This window comes from Prinia subflava, chromosome 9, assembly GCF_021018805.1.
Source record: "Prinia subflava isolate CZ2003 ecotype Zambia chromosome 9, Cam_Psub_1.2, whole genome shotgun sequence".
Taxonomy (NCBI): domain Eukaryota; kingdom Metazoa; phylum Chordata; class Aves; order Passeriformes; family Cisticolidae; genus Prinia; species Prinia subflava.
In genome coordinates, this window is record NC_086255.1 from 1,389,029 (window position 1) to 1,415,660 (window position 26,632).

The following is a 26,632-nucleotide window of genomic DNA, read 5'->3' on the forward strand; positions in this document are numbered from 1 at the left end:
GGCTATATTTTTATGCCTTTTTAAAACCCTGCCATCAACTCCTTCCCCTCATCATTATACATTAACATTCCCAGACCCTGAAGCCACAAGCTCCAGACAGTTTCCTATTCTTTAAGGTATTTTAAGATGATAAAGATGGGAAACTTTTTATTGGTACACGAAGATCAAAATCCACGCTCCGACAGCGTCGGGGCTGATGTCAAACACTTAAGACCTCACAGAACTGGCAGCAATTCTGTTGTAAAACGTGCAATAACAGCAGCAAACTGCAGCTTAATTTTTCTCTACGCATTCATTGGCATTCATGTAAGGTCCATTCACATCCATTACGAGGGAAGGCATCTGCATTATGGCTAAATATTGTATCTTGCAAACAGAGCAGCGTTTGTGCTGCCTCAGCCCCTGCAAACCAAAGAGGGCTTCACCCTAAATGAGGTTTTCCAGAACAAAGCTAAAGGACATTGGATGGGTTTCAGCCTCTCCTTAGAGAGCAGGGTTTTTTGTGAGGTCAACTGTGGCATAATTTAACTGTTCCATTACTGGAGACCCGAAAGCTGCTCCATGACTGGTGACCTCCATGCATTACATTAATATCTATGGCTTGAAAAATAAACTTCTCCAAAAATATTTTGTTTTCCACAATCAATTTTACTCCTATTCCAAAAGAACAAAATATTTCCTTCTCCTGTCAGGCTCCAGAAGTGCTTCACACCAGGAGAAGGATGGGTGTTTTCCCTGCACAACAAACAGCATTTCACAACTGTATCATGGTTGAACATTCAGAAGTTGCCAGAGAAAAGAATCACCTCTGAAAAGCAGGAAAATGTACCGAAAATAATGAGTCATGTTCACTGGAGATGGGAAGTAATTCCTTAACAAGACTCCCAATTTAGAAGTGCTGGGTGAATAAAAAGGTATTTCCCAATTAATGTTCACAGATGTGTCTTCTGCAGCCCAAAACAAAGCAGACCTTCCAATTCTGCCAGGGCCACTCTGACAGAGGCTGCAGTTGTGTGAGTTAGAGTTCCCTTGGTCATAAATCATCCTAATTACTATGGAATTTTGATAACAAGTGATAGACCTGAAAGAAATGTATGGAGTGAAGACAAAGTTACAATGTGACTGCAGACAAAGCAAAAAGGTAATGCAAAGAAGTGGAAGATTCAACAGGATTTATTTCATTATTTCTGCAATGCTAACATGTAATAAATTAGTAAATAAGTGCTCATTCTGATGCTTCTTTTCAAGAGTTCCATAAAACTAAGAATTAAGATGCAGCAAGCTTTTGGAATAAATATCAATAACTAAGTGATAATTCAGCAATGCCTTCAATGATCCAGATGCTGAAGCCAACCCAAAGCAGCCCTTTACTGCCATTCCTGAACAAGTTGCAAATATTAAACACCAACAAAAAAAAAGCAGCAAATCTTTAGTCCTAAAAATCCCTAAAAGTGACTGGGTGACACTGCTTTCAAAGTGTGAAATTTTACTGTACAAGCAATTTTGCAGGCTCTAAAAGAATTCAGTATTCTGGATGCACATCAGAGGGAAGCTCAGTCTGCCTCATCCCAGATGTGAACACGGTGCTATCAGCAAGTAGAAAGTGTTATCAAGGACGAGTATTTTTGTTTTCCTTCAGCTTCGTTATACCTGGGGTTAGTTTTTGGCCACTTGACATCTTTTTACTGTGATTTATCCTTCACTTTAGACAACAGATTCCCTGTTCATTTTCAAATTACCTGCACGCTCTGGCAGTCACACCTATCAGGAAGGGGTTTTTGTCCCTGTCTGCTTTTGTTTTGCTGCAAGTCCTACAAAAAGGATTCCAAGACGTATTTCCCAGAACAGGCAGGAAGCGGGGCACGCCATCCCAACCCTGAGGATATCCTCTGTTCCACACTGGGACATAAATCTCAAAGCCCAGAGGATTTCTGCATCAATGAGGAGCATCTGGACAAGCTCAGAGTCACAAGCAATATTACCCAGCCTGCAGAGAACTCCTGACCTGAGGAGCTGAGAGGTGATCCCGACCATGACCGACAGGAAAACGGGGCTCTGCTTTAACACAGCCACAGCAGCAAAGGCAGAAAAACCTCCCAAAATATTCAAGGTATCAATAAAAAACCCCACAAACAACTGCATCCACCTTGGTGTGTCATCCCCGCTACCAGGAGCAGAAGAAATTAAAGGAAACCAGGCTGTTTCAAGGAATTCAGGCAGAGGTGGAGAGAGCCAAGACAGTCCACGGTGCAATGATCAGGTCAGTGTGGACTTTGGAATTCCAGGGGTACAAACAGAAGACATTTTCTATATTCTTCAGGTGTCCATTTAAAATTAGAACAAACTCTTCTCAGAGGTGAAGAACATTCAGGAGCGTGAAGAATGACTACTTCCAAATTACTGAGGTATTACAGCTCAAACTGCCTTAATAGGAGCTGATTTATATTTATGGCTAAGTTTCACACAGCGTTTAAACTTTCCACAACTCCTCCCCCAAGTCAGATCATTGAACTTGAAGAGCTGAAAAAATAAGGCAGGAAATATTTTCCGTCCTCCTTTGTCCATATATCCAGCCATCTACACACCAGGATATTTAGTGGAGCTATCCAGCTGAAGGGTTTTGGTCAGCACAGTTGTATTTTATACATTAATAAAATCGAGGAACCACAGAATTGTTAAGGCTGGAAAAGACCTTTGAGATCATGAAGTCAAATATCAACCAGCACCACCGTGTTCACCTTTAACCCATGTCCTCAAGTGCCACATGCACATGGCTTTTGAACACTTCCAGGATGGTGATTCCATGTTTTCACAGCATCCCGTACCACAGGAGCTGTGTCTGGTGACCACCAAAGCCTTGTGTCCTTCCATGATCTTCACACACCAGGAAATGCAGAGGTCTCTTGGCCAGGGTATTCCCAGGGAGCACCAGGAATGCTTTTGGTGTTCCCACCCAGGAACCACCACTCTCCCAGGGACACTCGTTCTCCTGGGATAGAACCCTGGCCCCACTTCTAGGAACAATCCAGACACTTTCTATTGGAGCAGGAATGTCTATCATCAGAGCATCTGTCTTAAAGGGAACCCTCAAGGCCTTTCAGTGATTTCAATGCCTAAAATAAAAGATTTGGGAATATTGGTTTATTGCCCAGATAAACAATCTGGATGGACAGCCTGTAAATTCTGAATTTTACTAAGGCAGGCAGCTTACCAACTTGGTCCTGAAACATATCAAGACATTTACTCATGTGGGTCCACGAATGTGGAAAAAAACTCATCTTTTTGAACATTTTCCTTCAAACCCTGGGCAGGCTTTCCACCTGGAGTAGAAAGCAGTCAGCATTTTCCCAGCTCAAACTGTGTCAGCAGCACTGGACACCGTTCCTGGCCACAGGAACCACCCTGGCAGCCCCTCCACGATCCAGTCTGTGTGTGTGTGCATTTGGAGCCAGCAGCTGCACGAGAGCACCTCTGAAACAATAAAGCCCTGCGCCCTGGTGGCTGTGACACTGATGGAGCACCGCCAGCAGCAGGATGCTCGGGGAGGCCGTTCATCATCATCACCCCAGCACAAGCAAAACCCAACTGTGGGATGACAAAGCCAGGGGGACGGGCATCAATAAAGCCCAGCAAAAACAAATGACAGCAAAACAACTCACTGGGAACCTAAAGGACAAAGTTTCCAACTTAATCTCATTATTACTTGCTCTGAGCTGGCAGAAGGAAAGTTCTCTGCCACAGCCTGCAGACAATTCTGACTTCGTGTCTAAATCTACATCACGATGATAATAACAGGAAAATAACACACGATTTAAAAATCTGTTAGTAAGAGTGACAATTTACATATATCAGCAGCCTACAGCAATAAGCCTCTCAAAGGTCAAAATTAACCAAACAAGTTGAGAAATGCTCCAAACCTCATCTGATCAGCTGACCATGACAGCTACTCAGAAACTGAGAAGCAATCAAAAAGTTTTTATCACCAGCAAGTGCCTATTTTAATCGGCATCAAGGTAACAATGCGTGGTTATCACTTGAAGAATTTATGTGCACTAAACAGTTTTAAATTTTTCAAAAGCCAACAGGACTTTATTTCTTACCCAGCATCAGTGAGAACCAGCAAAGAGCTGGTGGGGCTGATCTCCAAGAGATCCATCCTTGGAATGATCTTCATTTAATGACTAAGCATTTTAAGGAATTTTGGAAAGTTTCATTTAAGTAAGGCAAATACTGCAGGTTCCAATGAAACCCTCCCAGCCCTGGATTGATGGAGCAGCTCCTGTTTATTCCTGGTGAAGAGAAGACAACTCCCCATGCCAGGGTGAGGCACCTCACATCAATCTGATCAGAGTCTGAACACCCTGATAGAAAATGAGATGTGAGATGGAAAGCAGCACTAAATGTTTAATATGATCAGCAATTCACAATTATTTCTTAAGTGTCTTCTCCCTGATAACTTTTTCCACTGCATGATCTTAGTGAGAAGATAATGGGAGATGCTGCTTTTGAATAAGTTATACATTTCCCCTGCTTTACTTGAACCTCACAATGCCACCATTATTAATATTTTTCCTCCACAAAACAGCAGTAGCCTTCCATAGAAAAAGTCCTTGACCAAAATATCAGAGGATATTAAACTGAGAAGTGATCTACTGATGCAAATCATTAAATCTATTTGCATTTGCTTACTGAACCCTAGCACAGAAATTAAACTACATAGTGTGGGAAAAGAGCTGGTTTTGCATGGTTAAAAGGAGACATCTTGGAAGATCCGAGCTCTATGTCATTAATTTTCCTTCTTCCCCTCATTAACAAGTAAAATGTTTTCACTGCTTGAAAAGTTTTAATAAATAGGAAAAAGCAGGGCAGCTGACATAAGTTTTTAATGTAATATACAAGAGCTTTTAATATTTTTACATATATTAATGTAAAAGCTAAAAATAAATGTTAAAAGGTTACATTTGTGAAGAAAGAAAAATGGCATTTACAGTTACAGGGTAAGGTTTTAGAATTTAACTCTTGCTCTCCCAGCATGGGGTGCTGAGGAGCGTTTGCCTTTTCCCTGAGAATCCCTGGAATTGCAGAGAGGAGCCAGGGCAGGAGCTCCCGGGGGTTAAGGACACACATTCCCTCCCAGCTCTGAGCTCAGGGTGATTTACCAGGCTTTGTCCTACCAAGTCTTAAATTCTTTTTATAGAAGGAATTACGGGAGGCATTTTAAGAACAGCCATAATTAGCACAAGTACTGGCAGGGTGAGACCTTTGGGTTTCACGGAAATGTGGGAGCCAAAGTGGGCAGGGAAGAGCAGGAACTGCTGCTGCCAACCCCAGCTGGAGCTGGGAGAAGCCATCCAACACCAAGAAGCCAAGAGCATCCCAGGATCCACCACAAGGAGTGTGACCAACAGCTCAGGGGAGGGGATTCTACCCCTCTCCTTGAGAGTCCTGGGGAATTGTGTCCAGCTCTGGGCTCCTCAGCAGGACCTGGAGCTGCTGCAGCAAATCCTGAGTGGCCACGGAATGTTCCAGGGCTGGAGCCCCTCTGGAGCCAGCCTGGGAGAGCTGGGGAGGTTTCCTGGAGAGAAGGCTCCAGGGAGAGCTCAGAGCCCCTGGCAGGACCTAAAGGGGCTCCAAGAGAGCTGGAGAGGGACTGGGGACAAGGGATGGAGGGACAGGACACAGGGAATGGCTCCCAGTGCCAGAGGGCAGGGCTGGGTGGGATCCTGGGCAGGAATTGTTCCCTGGCAGGGTGGGCAGGCCCTGGCACAGGGTGCCCAGAGCAGCTGTGGCTGCCCCTGGATCCCTGGCAGTGCCCAAGGCCAGGCTGGACACTGGGGCTGGAGCAGCCTGGGACAGTGGGAGGTGTCCCTGCCGTGGCAGGGGGGCACTGGGTGGGATTTGGGGTCCCACCATCCCAAACCATCCCATGATTTCTGCTGGGCAGTGACCCATGGCACTGACCTGATGTTTTCAAACCTCACATGTGGACAATGCTGGGTGTGAACACCAAAAGCCCAATTCCAGTGTGCACAACACAAAGCTGGGCTGTGTTTGTAACCCTCATGGTTGGCCCAGGCTCCTAAACCAAGACATGCTAGAACAGCCCAGTGATCATGTTTTACAGTGCTGATATTTTAAAACAGCAAAAATAACAACAGACTGTATTAGACAATATAACTTGTGCAGACACCCAGTTGAAAATGCCACAAATACGACTCTTTCTTTCTAGTGTGGAAGACACAGAGCTGTAATAGAGCTGAAAAATGACTCGACCAAAGAGGAGTGGGAGAATTTGTCTATGCAGCATCATCTCCTCGAGAAATTTCACAGAGAATAAATCCTTTCCTGACAGCCTGCCCTGTGCTCTGCCACAGATACAGTGCCTGGTGTGTCTTTACTAACGCCAGGAGTAATTCAGGCCAGGAGTGGAACCTTTCCACTTCTTGTGCCAGAGGTAGATTAATGCAGTGGAGCATTTTCCCATTGCAAATCCTTGCTGTAAGGATGGGAAAATGGGCTGCATAATGACATGGATTATGTTTCTATTATGTACCAGAATTAGTGGGTGTTTTGAAGATTGCAACTCTTCACCTTGGGTTTCCTCCGTGACTTCTGTGGACCTTGAAATAAAATGAGATGCTGGGAATGGTTTAAAGGCACTGAGGTGTTTTGGGGTTACACAGAAGGGTGTGAGCACAGACACTCCTGGATGTGGATAACAGGAATCCTTCCTGCAGCTCTCCATGAGGAAGAGAACTGAGCCACAGAAGAGTTTTACTGACGGGTGTCTGGAGAGCCTGGACTACCCAGTGCAGTGATGGGAGCAACGTGCAGGATTTGAGGAGAGCCAGCCCTGCAGGGGTTTGCAGAATCATGGATGGTTTGGGCTGGAAAGGACCTCAAATCCCCCCAGTGCCCCCCTGCCATGGCAGGGACACCTCCCACTGTCCCAGGCTGCTCCAGCCCCAGTGTCCAGCCTGGCCTTGGGCACTGCCAGGGATCCAGGGGCAGCCACAGCTGCTCTGGGCACCCTGTGCCAGGGCCTGCCCACCCTGCCAGGGAACAATTCCTGATTCCCAAGATCCCATCCAGCCCTGCCCTCTGGCACTGGGAGCCATTCCCTGTGTCCTGTCCCTCCATCCCTTGTCCCCAGTCCCTCTCCAGCTCTCCTGTGGCTCCTTCAGGCACTGAGGCCACACTGAGGTCACCCCAAACTTCTCCCCTGCAGCTGAGCACCCCCAGCTCTCCCAGCAGAGCTGCTCCATCCCTCTGCCCATCCTGGTGCCTCCTCTGGCCTGGCCCCAGCAGCTCCAGGTCCCTCCTGTGCTGGCAGCTCTGCAGGTGAGGTCTCACCTGGGCACAGGGGCAGAACCCCCTCTCCTGCTGCCCAGGCTGGGATCACCCCAGGGCACAGGGAGTCTCGTGGCCAGCTCTCATGTCCAGCTTCTCATCCACCAAAAAATTCTGCACATTTATTTGAGTTCTTTGCCCAGAGCCCTCAAAGGCTTCTCTGCCAAGATTTCAGGAGAAAACCACAATTGAAGACTTGCAAAACCCACTCCTATTTGAATCTTGCAATGCTGCCTTTGACAAATAGAAATGCAGCTGTGCTGTCAGGGAAAATAACACAGCTAAAGTCGAGTATTGATTGCAGTGGAGTTGCTCAAGATTCACTTCAGCTTCAGCAAGGGAGGAATGTGGGTTCTGCTAATCATGCAGAATTAAATTCACCAGCCAGACTTGACAGTAAAACTTTGCCCACAAACCATTTCTAAACCACATCTTTGAGCTGTACTACACGTCAGGCTAAACTCTAAAAACATGCAGAAAGTTATTTGGTTTAAGTTTTGGAAACACCGCTTCAAATAAAAGTTTTCCTAGCTTGATGCAGCATAAACAGTCTGTAGCATCTCCACAAGAAACGATGAAAAACCCTAGCCCAGTTTATTTTTAATAAAAGGAGGACTATGCTATATAATAACTCTTCCTGCCACATCCATTGAATCTGCTGAAATAAAGATTGATGCCTGGATATTTGTAGAGACTTCTACCAGAGAAGGCAATATTTCTTTTTTCTTTTCTTTTCTATTTTTTAAAATACACTTTCCTGTTATTTGGAGGTAATTTGAAGTAACAAGCATCATCTCCCCATTACCCAGGCATCTGCATGTTTTGTTTCCAAGACAAGTGGCAGAAAACTCAATGAGATTTGTGAGAGCTTTGTGCCACAAGTTAAAAGATACTCGGAAATGAAAGGTTTTGAAAGAGGAATGGATGTAAGAGAGATCTTCTGGTGACTGCTCCACACAGGCACCACAGGCAGGCTCTCACTTTGCTCATCAGTATGAAAACCCATTTTGGCAGCACCAGGAGGGGTTCAAAGCTAAAATCTCCTGTGGATCTGAGCGAGCACCACCCAGGAGAACCAGGTGCTCTCCGAGCCAAAGCAGCGCCTTGAAGGTTTTGGGAACAAGGTATCCCAGAAATAAAGAACAGGTGGGAGTGGTTGCTGGATTTGCCCACACTCTGTGGTTTAACACAGAACTGTGGAACTGTTCAGGTTGTAGAAGACCTCCAAGATCATCAAATCCAACCATGAACCAGCACCACCAACCGTGTCCTCCAGCTTGAACCCACCCAGGGATGGACTCCACCACCTCTCTGGGCAGCCTATTCCAAAGCTTTACAGTCTTTTCCATGAAAAGTCTTTATTCTGATTTCCGATCTGTACCTCCTTTGGTGACACCTGAGGCCGTTCCCTCTCCTCCTGTCCCTGTCCCTGTTACCAGAGCCCGACCCCCCCGGCTGTCCCCTCCTGTCAGGAGCTGTGCAGAGCCACAAGGTCCCCCTGAGCCTCCTTTTCTCCAGGCTCAGCCCCTTCCCAGCTCCCTCAGGAATCCTCCAGCCCCTTCCCAGCTCCCTCAGGAATCCTCCAGCCCTTTCCCAGCTCCCTCAGGAATCCTCCAGCCCCTTCCCAGCTCCCTCAGGAATCCTCCAGCCCCTTCCCCAGCTCCATTCCCTTCCCTCTTCCCACTCTCCATTTAGAGCTCATCCCAAACCCGTTAATTCCTTTACCCCGAGTATGTTCTCTGGCTCATTCAGGTTTTGTCCTGCACCACTTTAAATAGAAAATCTCTGTTGTTACACAATAATCAAGGAAGAACTGAAGGAGGAAGAGTGGAGCCTCTTCCAGGCCACACTGCCAATAATCCTCTACTCACAGCAGTCAGATGTTCATGGAAAACCAGGAATCCACTCCAAGCAGCAGAGCAGTCACACCCCTACCTCCTTCAGTGGGTTTTTACTGTGCCCCTGAGCTCCACTAAGTTCCTTAGCCTTGGCGGATGCTCAGTGGAAAAATAGGAGGAGTGGCACTCTCCCAAATGCCTCCCACTTGTGGCATCAAAGTGAGATATCACTCACAGTAAATTTTACAGTATGAGGAATGAAACAGTTAGCAAAGTTGACATTTAAACCATCACCACTGGCTATGATTAAATACCTCAGAGATGAGCAGAGTGGTTCACACCTCTCCACGTTATTGTTCTAGGCTCTTATCAGACTCGCTGCCTTTGCACACACCTGAGATTTTCTTCCCATCTCTAATAGCTGGAAACCTGCTTAAACTGAGACTCTGGAGTTTCTGATAATGTTACAGTGACAGAGAGAGATTGGCTGAAACCCTGGCGAACCTCTTGAACTGCAGATTCACCCTAAAAGCTTGAGGCAGATTAATAACAGGAGAAGGGCCAAACTGGCTCCTTGTTCCTCCCCCTCTGGTCTCCCTCAGTAAGATGGAGGGAAATGAAACTCTGAGGAAAACTGCAAATAACCTGCAGGGAACACAGAGGGCAGATGAGATCACACTGCTCCTGAAAACCCAAAGGGAAATCTGGGTTTATTCCTGCAGCACCAGGAAAACACAGGTCTGACCATTCCAACAGCACAGAAAGTCAGGCTGCACAACTTTCCTCCCCAAACACGCAGGAAGCACCCAAAACCTCCTCTGCAGCCTCCCAGAGTCAGGTCCACACCACCAGACACAATTCCCCAGGCCAGGAGGAGGAGCAGACCAGCAGGAGATGGGAGCTCAGGCTCCCCTGCAAGCTCCAGCTGGTCCCACACCCAGCAGGGCCAGGAGGGGCTGTCCCCACATCATCCCCGCCTTGGGATGTCCCACCCAAGGGTGGCAGTGACAGATCACAGCTGCTCAGCTCAGATTTGCAGTGGAAAACTTAATGGTGGCATCCTCAGACCCCAAGGTGAATAAATAATATTCCACACTAGTGCCAGGGCATCACCTGGGGTCTGTGCCCACCTTTCAGACAGAAAATTGAACTTTCTTGTCACACACACTCATCAGAGGAGGACGCTGGTCATCCCCCATGTGCCCAGCAGGATTCCCAACACACACTGAAAGCTGCTTGGTTTTGCTCAAAACATGTTCTACTACAGCCCTTTTATTAAAATCCTCCAGTTCCCCCAGTACCTCCCTGCCCCGTGCTGACCAGGCAGGGAGCTGCAAAACCAGGGTGGTTTTCCTGAGGGAAAAGGGAATTCCTGAGAGAACCTGGATTTTTCCAACACTGGGAAAAACTGCTCCCTGCTGCCATCCCAATGCCAAGAGCCCACATTTCCAAAGGGTTTTGTGCTGTGAATATTCAGCAGAGGGAAATCCATGGTTTGTTTTACCGCATGGGATCCCCTGCTCACCAAGGGGATAATTTACTCCTGCACCTCTGGAATGGGACAAGGCTTCTCAAAACAGAGTCATCCCAAGTGTGGGAACACCACAGCTGAGAGCAGAACAACAACAAAGCTAATTCTGAATCTCCAGTGCTGCTGAAGACACTTTGCAGTAAAATGACAGCTAAAGAAAGGGAGATTTCTTTTGGACGTGAGCAAGAAGTGTTAAACATTTGCAATATTTCAGGTAGGGATGTTGGAGGAATATTGATGAAAACTAACCTTTAGATTGGCATGTACTGAAAGAAAAATTGAAACAGCTGATATGGCATGAAATATATATATTATATACTATTATTATATATTGCATATAATAATATATATAGTGTAACTTACATTATATATATATAATGCATAGACACAGGTTATGCACACTTAAGGGATTTTTTAAAATACGAACTGTGAAGCTGAAATTCTTAGAAATAGATGAATTTATCCAGATTAAGATGTCAAACCTTCAGGGACCTGTTTGGATCAGGGCATCCTTATCACAGAACCCCAGACTGGTTTGGGGCCCTCAGAGCCCACCCAGTGCCACCCCTGCCGTGGCAGGGACACCTCCCCTGTCCCAGGCTGCTCCAGCCCTTCCAGGGCAGGAATGGGATCCACATCATGAATTTCAAAAGCCTGGCTAAAGATTCCTCCTCTCCAAAAGAACCCATCCCCTGTGACGTGTCTGGACTTTAAACCCCGGCAGCTTCCCGAGGAGCAGAATAACCTCGGGTTATTACAATTAGTTTCATCTCATTAATAGATCAATTTCTTTCAAGCATACTGAAACTGGGTTTTACTTTGTTGCTTCTCCTTTTAGGCTCCATTATAGTCTGTGTTCTTAAGTTTTAAGGAGAGCCATCAGTGAGGAGGTTGTAATCTCAGGTGATTAATTGCTCAGCATTTTACAAGCTGTAAAACAGAGTGAGATCTCCACAAAGCGATTATGCCATTAACCAGGGGCTCTTATCAGATTTTTCTACAACTACCAGGTTTGTCTGACAGATTGCAAGTCTTAAGTATTTATATATTTCAAAGGTTTACTTATTTTTGTTGTTAAAAACCCCTAAAATCTCTATTGATTGTTACATGCAATTCCACATGAGAAGTCCCAAGCACCGTGGAGCAGAATACCAATATTTATTACCAGACTTGTGCTCATTATGGTTCTCTCTGACAGGGGTCCATTAAAATCAATTTTTATGTTTCTTATGTTTTTTTTTTTTCCACCCAGTGTTCTTGCCATGGCGTTTATTAGCCAGTTAGGAGAAACACCAGGCACTGCTTTGTTTTTATTTTATTCTGTCGAAAATAATGAGGCCAGATTTAACAACTATTCACTAGCGATGAGTAGAAGAGATTAAATGTTATACTTCAGCACAAACATTTACAGATGGCTTTAAAATTTTTAGAACTTTATCAGTGCTAAAGACAAAAGGAAGTCCCACCTTTCTTCTTCAGATTTAAATTCTTAAAGTAATCATAAAAATACTCTTCTTGCCTTTAACTTCAGAGTTATTCCTGAGTGCTAGACCCTCTAATGTAACAATTTTTGCAGATAAATCATGCAGCCTGTGAGGTTAAGAGTTACCAAGATGCCACTAATGCCTCAAGATGAAGTGAAGTCAGCTCACCAAAGAGAAAAGTGAAGATCTAGAACAGGTGAAAATTAAAATTTAGGAGAAGGATCTAAACTGTCCAACTTCTGCTGAAGATCAAGATCATGAGAACCTTCAACCAGTGAACGTGGCCATGCTACAGGTGAGCAAACCAAATGTCCTGGTAAAACAGAAGCAGATTTGTCACCAGATTTGTCACCAGATGTTCTGGTAAAAGAGCAGCACCCATCCCTACAAATGGCCCTGAGAGCCCCCAAACCTTTTTCCTGCTCTTCTTCCACTCACTCATTGACATTTGCCCTTCACAGGGTGAAGATTCTCATGCCCTGGGTTGTTCTTCAGGCAGATTTTGCTCTGCAGCAAAGCCAAATTTCAGCTTTATCCTAAATACCCATTTATTTCCATTCCTCATCAGCAAAAATCCAGCACTTAAACCAGAATCTGCAGAAAGTGAAGCACTCGTTTCCATCACTGGAGTTGGCAAAACTGTGAAACCCAGAGTTTTCATATGGGAGGCAAAATCATATTTCAACCAGAACACACATCGTGCTCCATATTCCTGATTAATTTTACACCCATTTCAGTTACAAGGAGAATAAAATAGGAAAACAGGCATCCTACAAATCCATGGAGAATTTCAGCAGCAAACACAGGATGAGAAAAGGACAACGTTGAGAAAAGAAGTCAAACCTGTTTGAGTCTTTTCAGTGGGAGCATTGAAGTGGTAGGCTGTGGAAAAATGGAATTTAATCACCAAACCCAGCTGAAAGACCAGTCTTAAGGAAGCCTGAGAAAGTCTAAGAAATCTTGATTTTGGCAAAGAAATTTGGCATAGAAATTTAGCATCTAATTCTGAATGAATTCAAGGTTCTTTCTAAAAATGTCACTGAACATTTCCTCACAAATAAGGAAAAAAATCCAAGATGTGGGCAGGACAGATGGACTCCAGCAGAGTGAACACAGCCTGAAACAGGAAAATGCCCTGATGCCTCCTCAGCCAGGCCTGCCTTTGAGACATCATCTCCACTGCCTCGTGGGATCTGTTCCCAACTCCAGCACACACTGCAGCTCTGGAAAAACAACTAAAGCTCTCACGAGTACCACACGGTAATTAAAACAATCAGTCACTCCTGCTTCTACCTGTTGGAGCATAGACCTATATATAAAAATATAAAAAATATAAACATATAAAAAATATAAAATATAAAAAATATAAAATATGAAAATACAAAATATAAAATATGAAAATATAAAAATATAAAAGAGATATAAAATATAAATATATAAACATATAAACATATAAAATAAATATAAAATATGAAAATAGAAAAACAAAAACATAAATATATAAATATATAAAAGAAATATAGAATATAAAAATATAAAAATATAAAAATATATAAACATATAAACATATAAACATATAAACATAAACATATAAAAATTAAAAATATAAAAATACAAAAATGTAAAAATATAAAAATATAAACATATAAACATATAAAAATTAAAAATATAAAAATACAAAAATGTAAAAATATAAACATATAAAAATTAAAAATATAAAAATACAAAAATGTAAAAATATAAAAAAATAAACATATAAAAATAGATGTAAGTCTGCAAGATTTGTGAGGTGTGCAAGGAGATTTTACCCTCAGTGACATTTTTATCTGTGCCAAAAATTAAGAGAGGCGGGAAATTCTTTCAAAACGTACATTAAAAACAGTCACAGTTTGAAATGTTTGATGGTATTTTTGAGGCAGCAGAGGAATTGATGTGTTTTGGAGTCCTCAGGGGCACCCGAGCCTCCTCCCAGTCCAACCAGCAGGAACCAGTGTGCTCCCAGGTCCTGTGGGCAATCCCTTCCTCCAGCACGGCACAGCATGGACAGGACAGGAACTCACCCCCCTGGCAGCTCGCTGGGTTTGGGCAGTTTGATTTCGTGCACGCCCGTCTCACACCCCGAGATCTCGATCCTCCCCACGGGGCTCAGCAGAGCCACCAGCTGCTCCTTGCATGGAGATCCTCCCTGGCCGGAATTCACCTGTTCAAGGAAATAAAATCCTCTTTAACTGCACGAATTTTCACCAAGGACCAGATTGGAGTGGTTTTCAAAGGCAATTTGAAAATACCGAGAAAACAGGGAATTTGGGAATTTCCAGTTTCCTCAACTATGGCATTCACTTTCAAAATTCCAACTTAAAATGATACATTCGCAGAAGTCAGCACCTAAATCAAAGTCTCAAAAAAACCCCATTAACTAGCAGCATAGTGATCTTCATAAAAATGTGGAACAGCAGCAGTTTCATGGCTGGTTTGTCAGCTAAAATCCGATGTGTTGTGACACTTATTTAAAACAGGATTGTTGTGACAACAAAGTAGATTCAGTGGTTTAGAGCAGCGGTGTTATGCAAATAACAGCTGGAACACAAATAGAATATGTCTGCTGGAAAAGAAAACATATGAAAGAATCAATCATTCCTTAGGAAAAGCAGCATATTTTTATTCCCATTGTTACCAGTCTGCTTTTACGATTACTGATAGGATGCAGTTGGAAACAGCTGCCAAGTATTTCTCAATATTGGACAAGAGCAACAATAACAGACTTGTCAAATTCATCTTGGCTAAAACACCCACCCCAGTGTGGATGTGTGAGCCGTGTTCAGAGTTTGGTTTGTGCCATCCCTGCAGGAGGACAGCACAGAACAGCACAGTGAGTCCACTGCACTCACCCAGACACCAAACCTTGGTGCAGACCTCAGCCAGGGCAAAACAGCCTGTGTGCTCCAAAGAGCTCAATTCACTTGAAACTGGGAAAAAAGTGAACAGCCGAGAAACTGCGAGGCAGCACAAGGTAACTGCACCAGCAGACACAGAATAAAAGGCTCCTACAACTGTTTGGGATGGAAGGAACCCTAAAAACCACTGATTTCCACACCTCCCACTGTCCCAGGCTGCTCCAGCCCCAGTGTCCAGCCTGGCCTTGGGCACTGCCAGGGATCCAGGGGCAGCCACAGCTGCTCTGGGCACCCTGTGCCAGGGCCTGCCCACCCTGCCAGGGAACAATTCCTGATTCCCAAGATCCCATCCAGCCCTGCCCCTCTAGGAAACCCTTCCCTGTGTCCTGTCCCCCCAGGTGCAGGACCCTGCACTTTACCTGCTGAACTTTGTGATGTTTCCTGCTACACTGAGAGACCAACAAATTTCATGGATTTGTTTTATTTACTTCCCTGTGCTCAAGGCTGCACAGGGCTTGGAGCAACAGGGTGCAGTGGAAGGTGTCCCTGGCCATGGATGGGGATGAGATTAAATGTGATTTAAGATCCCTTCCAGCCCAAACCATTCTGGGATTCCATGAAAGGCAGAGCATGCAGGAAGGTCCTTGCAGGGTGACTCACAGCTGCCCATGCTCACAGCTGTACAGTAATTAGTTGTTTTCCAAATAAGAGAATCTTTTCAAATCCCATTATTAAGTGCTGTGGAACGAAGTCACATCTGTGAGTAATATAATCAGTGTGAGAGAGCAGAAAAACCATCAAGCTGAGAGTTTGCATAACTGGAGCAAAAGTAAACCTAAACCCCCGAATTTTGGGAAGCTCTTATGCAATTCCTCCATTACAGACACGCAGCAATCAGAGCAACCTCCCTCAGCCTGGAGAAGTCCAGGACCTGCAGGTTCCCTGTGGTTTATTTACTTTGACTGCAACCCCAGTTGCTAAGTAATCAAATGTTTGGTGGCATCACAAAGAAACTTCTTTCCAACCAACTTCTCCCATGTCCCTTGTCCCTCCTCGAGGACACGGCAGAACCTCCTTGGAGCAGCAGCTCACTGCAGGAGCCAGCAAACAAGCAGCACAAGCTTACACATGTGCCAGAGCAGCACACATCCTTCATGTTTACTGGTGTGACAGCCCTGAACCCGATGCACTGAACCTCACACCATGTGCTCCACCACGATAACAACTCCAGGATCAGCTTTTCCATCAGAACAAAACCCGGGATGCAGGGAGCAGCAGGAACTATCAATAACCCTCTGAGCTCTCTCCAAGTTGAACTAAGCTTTATAGATGAAACCTTGAGTGACTGCAACTCCTATTTGCAGCCTTGTTTATCATATTCATCGAGCAGCAATGTTTAGGTTTGTTTTTATAACAGAATGAAGCTGCAGGACATCAATCCACATCCATATGCAATAGGGTTGGGATGCTCCAGGATGAAGGTCACTGACAGATGTACAGTGCAGACTGTCCAGATACTAATTTGGTTATTTAGGCTGGAGAGCAGGAGAAATTTCCTGAGAGAAAGGGCTGACAAGCATTGGAACAGGCTGACAAGGGAAAAGTGGTGGAGTCACCATCCCTGGAAGTCTTCCAGAAACACGTGGATGTGGCACTTCAGGATGAGGTTTAGAGGTGAACACGGTGCTGGTGCAGGCTGGACACCTCCCCTGGATCCCTGGCAGTGCCCAAGGCCAGGCTGGACACTGGGGACAGCCTGGGACAGTGGGAGGTGTCCCTGCCATGGCAGGGGGACACTGGGGGGGAATTGGGGTCCCTTCCAACCCAAAGCATTCATGATTTATGAAAAACTGGAATAATTCTGAACAGCTCCTGCATCACCTCCACCTTCATTCTCCCCTTCCACTGCAACACTGATGGATCTGTGTCAAAATATCTTTTAATTTTGATATTAGGTAGGAAAAAAGATGATTTTTAGAGAGCAAACATCTCCTGCCATCCTCTGGAGTTTTCCCAAAGAAATAAAACTGTAGGTGCAACATTTTAAGTTTACCTCACCAGACTGCTAAATACAGCACACTAGAAGACTGTGATTTTATTTAAATTTGCATTAAGCAGCTTTCACACTACAGTAAATAATTGAAATGTTTCTATGTTCTATTGCCCCTAACACCCACTGGACATTGGCCTGATATCCAAGAACCCAATTCATATCCATAATGATGAATAGAGAAATAAAAAAGAAAAAAAAAAAGTGAAATCTTGAGACTCAGCAAGACTTAAAAAAAAGAAAAAAAATCTGTAGCAAAGCATTTCCATGCTCCATGTTCTCCCAGAAAACAATTTGTGTTTTCCAGAAAAGTCCAGAGAGCAAACCCTGTTTTTCCTTTCAGTATTATGGAGAACTGAATCCTTCCCATCAGAGCCCTATCTCTGATGGATCTCCCCTCCACAGGTTTTTCCATTTCCTTCACTCTGCTTTTACAATATAAACCCACCACACCAATATCAAAATATTAACAATAATCCCCTCTGCATCTGATTTAACAGGGGATTTCCATTAGGCTACAGCATGGAAATCCTCACCAATTTTTTCTTTTCCCCTCAAATATTTCCGAGAATCGAGGCAAAAATAACATATTCAGCTGGCAAATGGAATGTGGCCTCACACATCCTGCAATTGGATTTTTTAAACCAAGAGAGTCCTGCATTAATCAGGGAGATGTCCCAGTTCCTCCAAGAAAGGGGTCTCTTGATCATTTTCAGATTAACAAAGCGTTAATTGAGCCACATGTGATGGAAATACAACCAACAGCAGGAAATTGCATTGCAATTCTTGCCCCTATTCCCCTTGCCTTTTCTCAGACCCCAAAATGATCCAATTCCCACCATTTCTAGCCAAGCCACTGCTGCCTGTTTGGAAATGCTCTGTTCAGTTCTTCCACGGCACAAAAGTCACGTCTGGGAAGCTGAAGAACCCACCCAGGTGCCACAGGGGGTTTTCCATGCTGGGCTAGGAGGGAACCACCCACTGCCTTCAAATTACTGTCAGGGGACCCCAAATTGCACCAATCATAGGAATTCCAACCCATAAAACCTGAATTTCTGAATGTATTAATCCAACAGAAGCACTGCCTGCAGGTGATTCCCTTGGAGGTCTTGACACCCACCCCACCAGAGGTGGGACCAAGCACCACCTTGTTCAGTTATTTCCCATATTCTTCATAAATTTATCCTAAAAACTTCATCATTTCCCATTCTCCATAAATTTATCCTAAAACTCCATCAAAGTCCTGACATTTGCATCAACAAATGAGCTACAATTCACAAACACCTGCCCTGTTTTGATGGTGCCATAGAACATCACCAAAAAGCAATTCCAGACTTTTGTTGAGTTTGAGGATGATCAATAAATGCCACTGAAGCTGCTTCTTCATCCTAATTACAGGAAAAAAACACCACTTTTAACTCCTAGAGAGTCCTTCTTTTGAGTATCTCAAACCTGCTTGCTATTGATTCAAGTTTTGAATTAAAATTCAATCAAAGCTTCAAATATTGGATTTAAATTTAAGGGGAATACATCAGAGTTTGGCAATTTGCTTCTTCATTTCAGCCACCCTTCCTGATGCAGTGAGTTTGCATCCTTCTCCTAACAAAATCCTTATCAAATCTCATCAGCCAAAGCAAAAATCCATCATAAACCAATGTTTGCAAAATGATTTAGTGTCAAAAAGCTTCTGCCACTGATGAGGCTGCCCATGCCAGTGGGCCACCCATCCAAGGAGTTCACTGGATTGAAGTTCTCTCAACATCTCCTTAATAGTTTAAAACTTCCTGTATTTGTTTTACTGGGTTCTGCCTGTTTATTTCAAAGGAAACAATCCATTGTATGTTAAGAATATGGGAAAAGATATTAATAGTAAAGGTAATGTATTTCTGCACATATAGTGCAGGGTGGAGGGTGATTTTCCAACCTTATGGCGTTTGTCTTAGAGGAAAAAGCTATTTTTTAGTGTTTCAAAGCAGAGAAAGATTTCAGGGCTGTGAATAGAAGACAGGATCCACACAATCAGAACAATCTAAAAATCTACTCCTGTTAATATCTTGATTAATCATCTCTGTTTTCACCTTACAAAAGCTACTGTTCCAAGAGAACAAAGGGTTTATGTACTACAAATAATTTTACTGCAGGGAAGAGTTTGTTGGATGTTTCACACTAAAAGTAGTTTAATACACTGGAATATTAATATCACTTTGCTATACTGGAATAAAAGAGAATGAGAAACACTTAATTCTCAGTCTTTTTGCTTGTTATGAAATGTCTGATTTCTTTCCAAGCTAAAAAGACAAACTTTTCTAAAAGCTGCTTCCTCCTCTTGAAAAAAAGGGCCCAAAGGTTTCCAAATGATAAATGATAAAGATAAATTAAAGATAATGGTGTAAACTCCAAAGAAATAAAGCTGTGGCTGCCCCTGGATCCCTGGCAGTGCCCAAGGCCAGTTGGACACTGGGGCTGGAGCAGCCTGGGACAGTGGGAGGTGTCCCTGGATGGGCTCTGAGATCTTTTCCAACCCAAACCAGTCTGGGATCCTGTGATAAGGACACCCTGATCCAAACACAGCCCTGAAGGTTTGATATCTTTATCTGGACAGGTGAAGATGTGAGCAAGTTGTTCTGAAACCAGGAAGCTCCTTGTCCAAAAAACCAAGGGATGGCTGCTGCCCTCTGCAACCCACGGGGAACTCTGACCAACATCCCTCATTACTTAATGGAAAAATAACTTCTGACCCAGGTAATGCAAATTCCAGTATCACTGCACTCACACTTCACTCATAGCATCCTCCAAAAATATGGAAAATTGTCAGTCCAAAGAGAGCCAAGTGCCTCAGAGGTTTTAAATTATGGGAAAAGCTAATTTTTGAGGAAAAGAAGGTGTTGCAGTCATTGCTTAAGCCCAAGAATAAAGTCTTGAAACAGCACAATTCTGTTGGTATCTAATCTGATGTAACTCTCTCAATACAACCTGCTAAAAAGTAAAATAACTTTTAAAATTACCTTTTCTGTTCTAAAATACAAGTCCTTTATACCCTGCAGCAGGTTCCTGTGAACCAAACAACCCTGACCTGGACTCAAGACACCTCTTCCCCCTCCACAACCACGCTGGGTGTATTTCTCCTTCTTACAACCTCCAAAACAAACTTTCAGCTTGCCAGAGAAAAGCTCTGGACATCCAGGTCCACGGAATTCTCTCCTTGCCACAGGAACAACAAACACCTCCCCAGCTGAGCCTCTCAGACAAAAGCTGCACTGAAACCCTGCCGTGCTCTCCTGGTGTCTCACTGCTTTTCTGAGTAAATCTAACCCTGGTTAAGCCAAACCTGTAACTTCAGAGGGTATGAAAACAAAACCTCCTCATTTCCTGGCGCGGGGAGGTTTGGAAAGGAAATGTCAGACAGACTGGAAGCAAATCCAGGGTTAGTTTGGGGTGATGCAATTTCTTTACCTTCCCAAGAACTAATCCCATAAAAATGTGAAGGTACAGAATCAGGCTGCATATTCTGAACATATACAAATATACACTGGCATAAACACTCCAAATCAGACCCCCTCTTCCCTTATCCAAAGGCCCCCTTCACACAAGCCCCCGAAAAACCAGGGGGATAGGCGTTCACGTGGAGCAACATTTGCTTTCCACGGCATTTAAGGAGTCTTCGACGAGAGCAAACACGTAATTCTTTATTAAACAATCAAAGACAACAAAAGCAAGTTCCTGTTGTCCCATCGCATTATCCCACTAATCCTCTTTGGATGGCAACCAGGAGCCCCCGAAATGCCAAGCTGGGGAAGTGGCTCTCCAAGCAGTGGTCGCCTCTGGCTCTTTGGCTGTGCCTTCAGTCGCTGCCTTGGCAGATGGGAGCAGGGACGAATTCCCAGCACCCAGGACAAATTCCCAGCACCCAGGGCAAATTCCCAGCACCCAGGACAAATTCCCAGCATCCAGGACAAATTCCCAGCACCCAGGACAAATTCCCAGCATCCAGGACAAATTCCCAGCACCCAGGACAAATTCCCAGCATCCAGGACAAATTCCCAGCATCCAGGACAAATTCCCAGCACCCAGGACAAATTCCCAGCATCCAGTACAAATTCCCAGCACCCAGGACAAATTTCCAGCATCCAGGACAAATTCCCAGCACCCAGGACAAATTCCCAGCATCCAGGGCAAATTCCCAGCATCCAGGACAAATTCCCAGCACCCAGGACAAATTTCCAGCATCTAGGGCAAATTCCCAGCACCCAGGACAAATTCCCAGCATCCAGGGCAAATTCCCAGCACCCAGGACAAATTTACAGCATCCAGGACAAATTCCCAGCACCCAGGACAAATTCCCAGCACCCAGGACAAATTCCCAGCACCCAGGACAAATTCCCAGCACCCAGGACAAATTCCCAGCATCCAGGACAAATTCCCAGCACCCAGTACAAATTCCCAGCACCCAGGACAAATTCCCAGCACCCAGGACAAATTCCCAGCATCCAGGACAAATTCCCAGCACCCAGGACAAATTCCCAGCACCCAGGACAAATTCCCAGCATCCAGGACAAATTCCCAGCACCCAGGACAAATTCCCAGCACCCAGGACAAATTCCCAGCACCCAGGACAAATTCCCAGCACCCAGGACAAATTCCCAGCACCCAGGACAAATTCCCAGCATCCAGGACAAATTCCCAGCACCCAGGGCTGCTGGGACTGCCTCATTCCACTGCAAGGGCACCCTGGTTGTAATAAACCTCTTTGGTTTATTCCAGACTCAACAAATGCAGCTTTCAGCTCTGTCTGCTGCTCACGCCAAGCCTGGACTGGAGCTGGTGCCTGAACACCAGTGGGCTGTTCCAACAGGAATTCTGATGGATCATTTCCTCCAGCACTTCTCCAGAACCGAGTAAACACATCCTGCACCTTTCCCCAGCTATTGCTTATACAGGAAATTTAAATGGGATGCAAGCACAGCAGCCACGTGGCACCACCCACACCACAATAAACCAAATATATCAGTTAGAATATTGATATAAAGAGATATCAAATAGCACAAAGCAAGGATTAACACCTGATGATCTCTGAGGCGTTTTCCAACCCAAACAATTCTCAGCTTCCACTTACACACAGCACAGTGGAATGACATTAAGTGTGGTGTTAATTAGTTTTAAAAATTACTGATCATGGTGGGGACAGAGATTTATTCAGGGCATCTCATCAAACTGGGGGCTGCCAAGAGATATTAGAATTAATGAGAGTTAAACTGGCTAAGAAATGGAGCATCAAGAGGAGGGAAAGTGGACAGGACAGGGCCAGATATTCCTGGAATAATCAGATTATGGCAACAAGTGTGTGCCAATTACCCAATTAGTGGGTACCTGCAAATGCCACCAGGGTCCAGCCCAAAAGCCACATGTCCTGGTGTAACTTCCAAGGAGAGGGAACCACATTGTCCCTCTCACCCACCAAGCACCTACCAAAGGGATCGAGGCCCCAGCTCCTCATTTTTGAAGCTGGAAATCCTATGGCAGAAGATTCAGTTAGGAGCACTACGAAGCTATGATATATTTTGTAGAGTTGTCCAATATTTTAATATTGTCAGAGGGAATAAAACATTGATTTTTTATACTTGTAATATGTATATTTTTAAAAACTAAGGAATTTGCTTCCAAACAATTAAAGAAAGAAATATACTAAAGAATCAAAAATGAAGAATCTTGTCTCTTAACAATTAGAGGGTCCCCCCAAAAGACTATTTTGTTGTTACTGGGTTGAGTTTCAACAAGTCCCATTCAACTCAGGATATTCCACGACTCCATGAAATCTCATGCAAAGGAAAAGTCATGGTGCAGCAATCTCAGTTTTCCAGATGTGATCATCACTTCAAGAATTAAATTCAAGGTGTTAGCTACATATCTAATTATCTATATGGAGTTGTAATTTCCTCTGTAATTTCCATTCTGGCCCCTCAAGACAAGAAGGACCTGGAGGGGTTGGAGCTGTCCAGGGAAGGGGATGGAGCTGGGAAGGGTCTGGAGAATTCCTGAGGGAGCTGGGAAGGGGCTGGAGGATTCCTGAGGGAGCTGGGAAGGGGCTGGAGGATTCCTGAGGGAGCTGGGAAGGGGCTGGAGGATTCCTGAGGGAGCTGGGAAGGGGCTGGAGGATTCCTGAGGGAGCTGGGAAGGGGCTCAGCCTGGAGCAAAGGAGGCTCAGGGGGACCTTGTGGCTCTGCACAGCTCCTGACAGGAGGGGACAGCCGGGGGGGTCGGGCTCTGCTCCAGGAACAGGGACAGGAGGAGAGGGAATGGCCTCAGGCTGGGCCAGGGCAGGCTCAGGGTGGGCAGCAGCAGGAATTTCCCCATGGAAGGGGGGCTCAGGGATGGGAACTGCCCAGGGAGGTTTGGAGTGCCCAACCCTGGAGGTGCCCCAGGAATTCCTGGAGGTGGCACTGAGTGCCCTGGGGACAGGGTGGGGATGGGGCACAGGGGACTCCCTGGGCTGGGAGGGCTTTTCCAGCCTCAGTGACTCTGGGATTTGAGGATCTACTCCTTGCTGTAAGAGTGTGTTCATACTTTCCTGTCAGAGGTTGCACTTTGAGGCACAGAGAAATACAAAATTCACTGCCCAAATCAGCACCTGATATAAACACACACACAGAGTCTGGAGTGCTCAGGTCTTACAGGCTGAGCCTGGATGTAAACACATGGCAACTACTCCAACACAAGGAAAACAGATGAAATTTTAATCAAATGAGCCTTGCATCAGGTTCAGGGGAACCGAAAATGAGCTAAAAATTACAAAAAAAAAAAAAAAGAAAAAAAGAAAAATGATTACTTTAATATTGGGTAACATTTCAAGTTTTTATCACCAAATCCACAAAATTCCTGATCTGCTCCTGCTTGTCTTCACTGCAGAGCTGGAGTCAGGACCAGCTAAATAAAAGATAATGCAACTAGGCATAACACAATAAAAGATATTACCTTCCCAATGCATTATTGCTGCCAATTATAAGAATCACTTCAACTTAATTTCAAAGGCACAATCACCCTCAACTGTAACAGTCTCTTTTTTAAATTTCAAACAGTATTACATTAAGGCAATAACTCACCTTCCAGCTATAATATCAGTCTCCCTTATTGCAAAAATACATTTCATAAATACTTCTCATCGACAAGTCAAGCTAATTCAGGTTAATTTTATTGTATTTTGGTGCTATCTCACATTTGTGTGCAATTACCTTTATCATTTTATTGCCGTGCCAGAAAGTAATCAGAACAATTATTTGAAAAAGGAGGGGTATAAATTCTAAATCACACTTGCTGGCATTTTTGATAAAATAGCAGCTTTATCTCAGGAAGTGGCAGGGACATGGGATAAATCATGCATCAGTCAAGTGTAGCTGACCCCCAAGTGCATTGCACAATATCAGGAGTGCTTCAAAAGAAACTTTCCTATATAATCCATCATTCTTTATAATACCAAAATAGCTCTACCTGAAGAGTAGGAGCTGGAGAATAATAACAAAATAAATCTAAGCAATATGAACAAAACCATTAATAGTGCTCCTTAAGCTGAAGGAGAGGCAGGAATCTGAGTTGTGGCCGAGGAAAGAATTTCACTGAAATTTCTGAAGTGAGCAGAGCAGCAAAATGTGTATTAGGAATTCACTAAGAACACAGAATACAGGGAAATAAATACACACACAAGAGGTGTTGCCAAGACTTTGTAAAAACACCAGAGTATTTTGACACACTCACATCTGGATTTTCCTGGAGTTATCCATCCCTGCTCGAGTCAGGATAAGGATTTCACCATTAACAGAGCAAAGCATCTGGGTTAGTACAAGAACCCATTTACTAACTTCAAATTTAACTGCAAGAAATCCAGCGAGGAACAGAAGGACATTTAGAGTTTTCTAATGAACAAAAATCGCCACATTGTCATAAGAACACCAACCCCCCCCAAATTCCTAAATATGGAGATATCCTGAGGTTTGGTCACCCAGAGCCACACCCAACCCCAAACCTCATCTCTGGTCCCTGCAAGGAAATCAGGGATGGAGCAGGAGACACAGGCAGTGATTATGGAAAACTGCCACGTCTGCCTCCTTCCCAAAGCATTTCCAGCAGCCTCCTCCAAACTGCTCAGCACATTGCACGGGTGATAATTGATTCCTGCAAACCCACGGCCAGGCACACGCTGGGTGTCACCCAACGTGGGGCTGTGCAAACTGATCACACGCTGCAAACAGCCCGAAAATCACCAATTACACCAGCACATAAATATTTAATATGCATCCAGAGCACAGGGAAGTGTCTGCACAGTCCCCACAGCGGAGTCGGAGTGTTTTACCTCAAACCTTCTGTCTTCCCACATATCAAAAGAGGAAAACTCCCCTAACAGCTCAAGCTGCACCTTTCAACTCCACGTGAGAGTGGGGGAAATGAAAAGGTTAGATAATAAATTATTAGTTTCGTGTCACTTGCCAGCTATATCACACCTAGCCTGCAATGAGAGGGAACCGAGGATTCTCCCTACCAAGAATTTCTCTGCTAAAAGGTGTTTGCAACTGCAAGATGCATGAATGTAACTAAAGAGATGATGTTCAAAAGAAAAAAGTGATGCGAGAATTTATTTACCTGGATTTCTTCCTCAACCATTCCGTTTTAAAAAACAAAACCGATTTGCTTTTGTAGAAAAGAGGTGAACAACACAAACCAGCAAATACTCCTTTCCTAAGCCACATGACATTATGTAAAGCAGATTAAAACCACAAGAGATGCCACTATTAAGACATTTAGAGCAGTGATAGAAGTTGCCAACAGGAATAGTTAGAAATGCAGCTGTGATTGTACCAGAAATGTTTTCCTAGAGGAGCATCACTGATGTTACAAAAATAGGTATTCCACACACAAAAAAAAGGGTATTTGTGTCTTCAAAGTTCATTTCAACTATTTCAGGGAGACAGTTACAGACTAACAATGTGTTGATGCCCTTCTTTCAATAAATTATCTGAATATTTGGATAAATATCCACATTTCCTTGTTTTGCTACAATGTCACTGACCTACACTTCCATCACTGAAGCATCCAGCCCCAAAATGAAGCCTGTTTTTCAGGGAGGTGTTTATTACCAGGGAATGGAAACAGCAACAAAACTGAGAGTGCCTTTGTCCTGTTATTTATGCTCTGTGGCAGATGGATACGTGCTGGGGAAAGGTCCACTGATGCCTGTTACCAACCATGACAGAGCTACAGAGATTTACAATGCAGCATCAATCTTGTCAACTGGATTCCTAATCCTGACTGCTGGGCACTGGGGAGAAAACAAACTATGTTACGTGAACTCTTTTGTAATGCTGGACTTGCAGTGGACACCTCCAAGCAAAGGCATTTCACTGGAAACTCACCTTTGGAATGAGCCTCGATGCCATCGTGGAAGAAAAGGCTCCACCTGGAAGGGGAAAAAGAAAACCTCAGTTAGATTGTTAAATCTG

The 26,632-nt window shown here is 44.3% G+C and overlaps 1 protein-coding gene across 5 annotated transcripts in view; it reads right to left on the reverse strand.

Moving 5' to 3' along the window:
- The window catches only part of MGMT (O-6-methylguanine-DNA methyltransferase), a 143,844-nt gene that overhangs the window by 108,528 nt on the left and 8,684 nt on the right, over positions 1-26,632 (reverse strand). For all 5 annotated transcript variants that reach the window (XM_063405096.1, XM_063405092.1, XM_063405091.1 and 2 more), the window contains exons 2-3: positions 26,546-26,589; positions 14,264-14,403 (exon numbers count right to left, since the gene is read on the reverse strand). In XM_063405096.1, the coding sequence (XP_063261166.1) occupies positions 14,264-14,403; positions 26,546-26,589 (184 nt within the window). The remainder of the gene's footprint in view (positions 1-14,263; positions 14,404-26,545; positions 26,590-26,632) is intronic.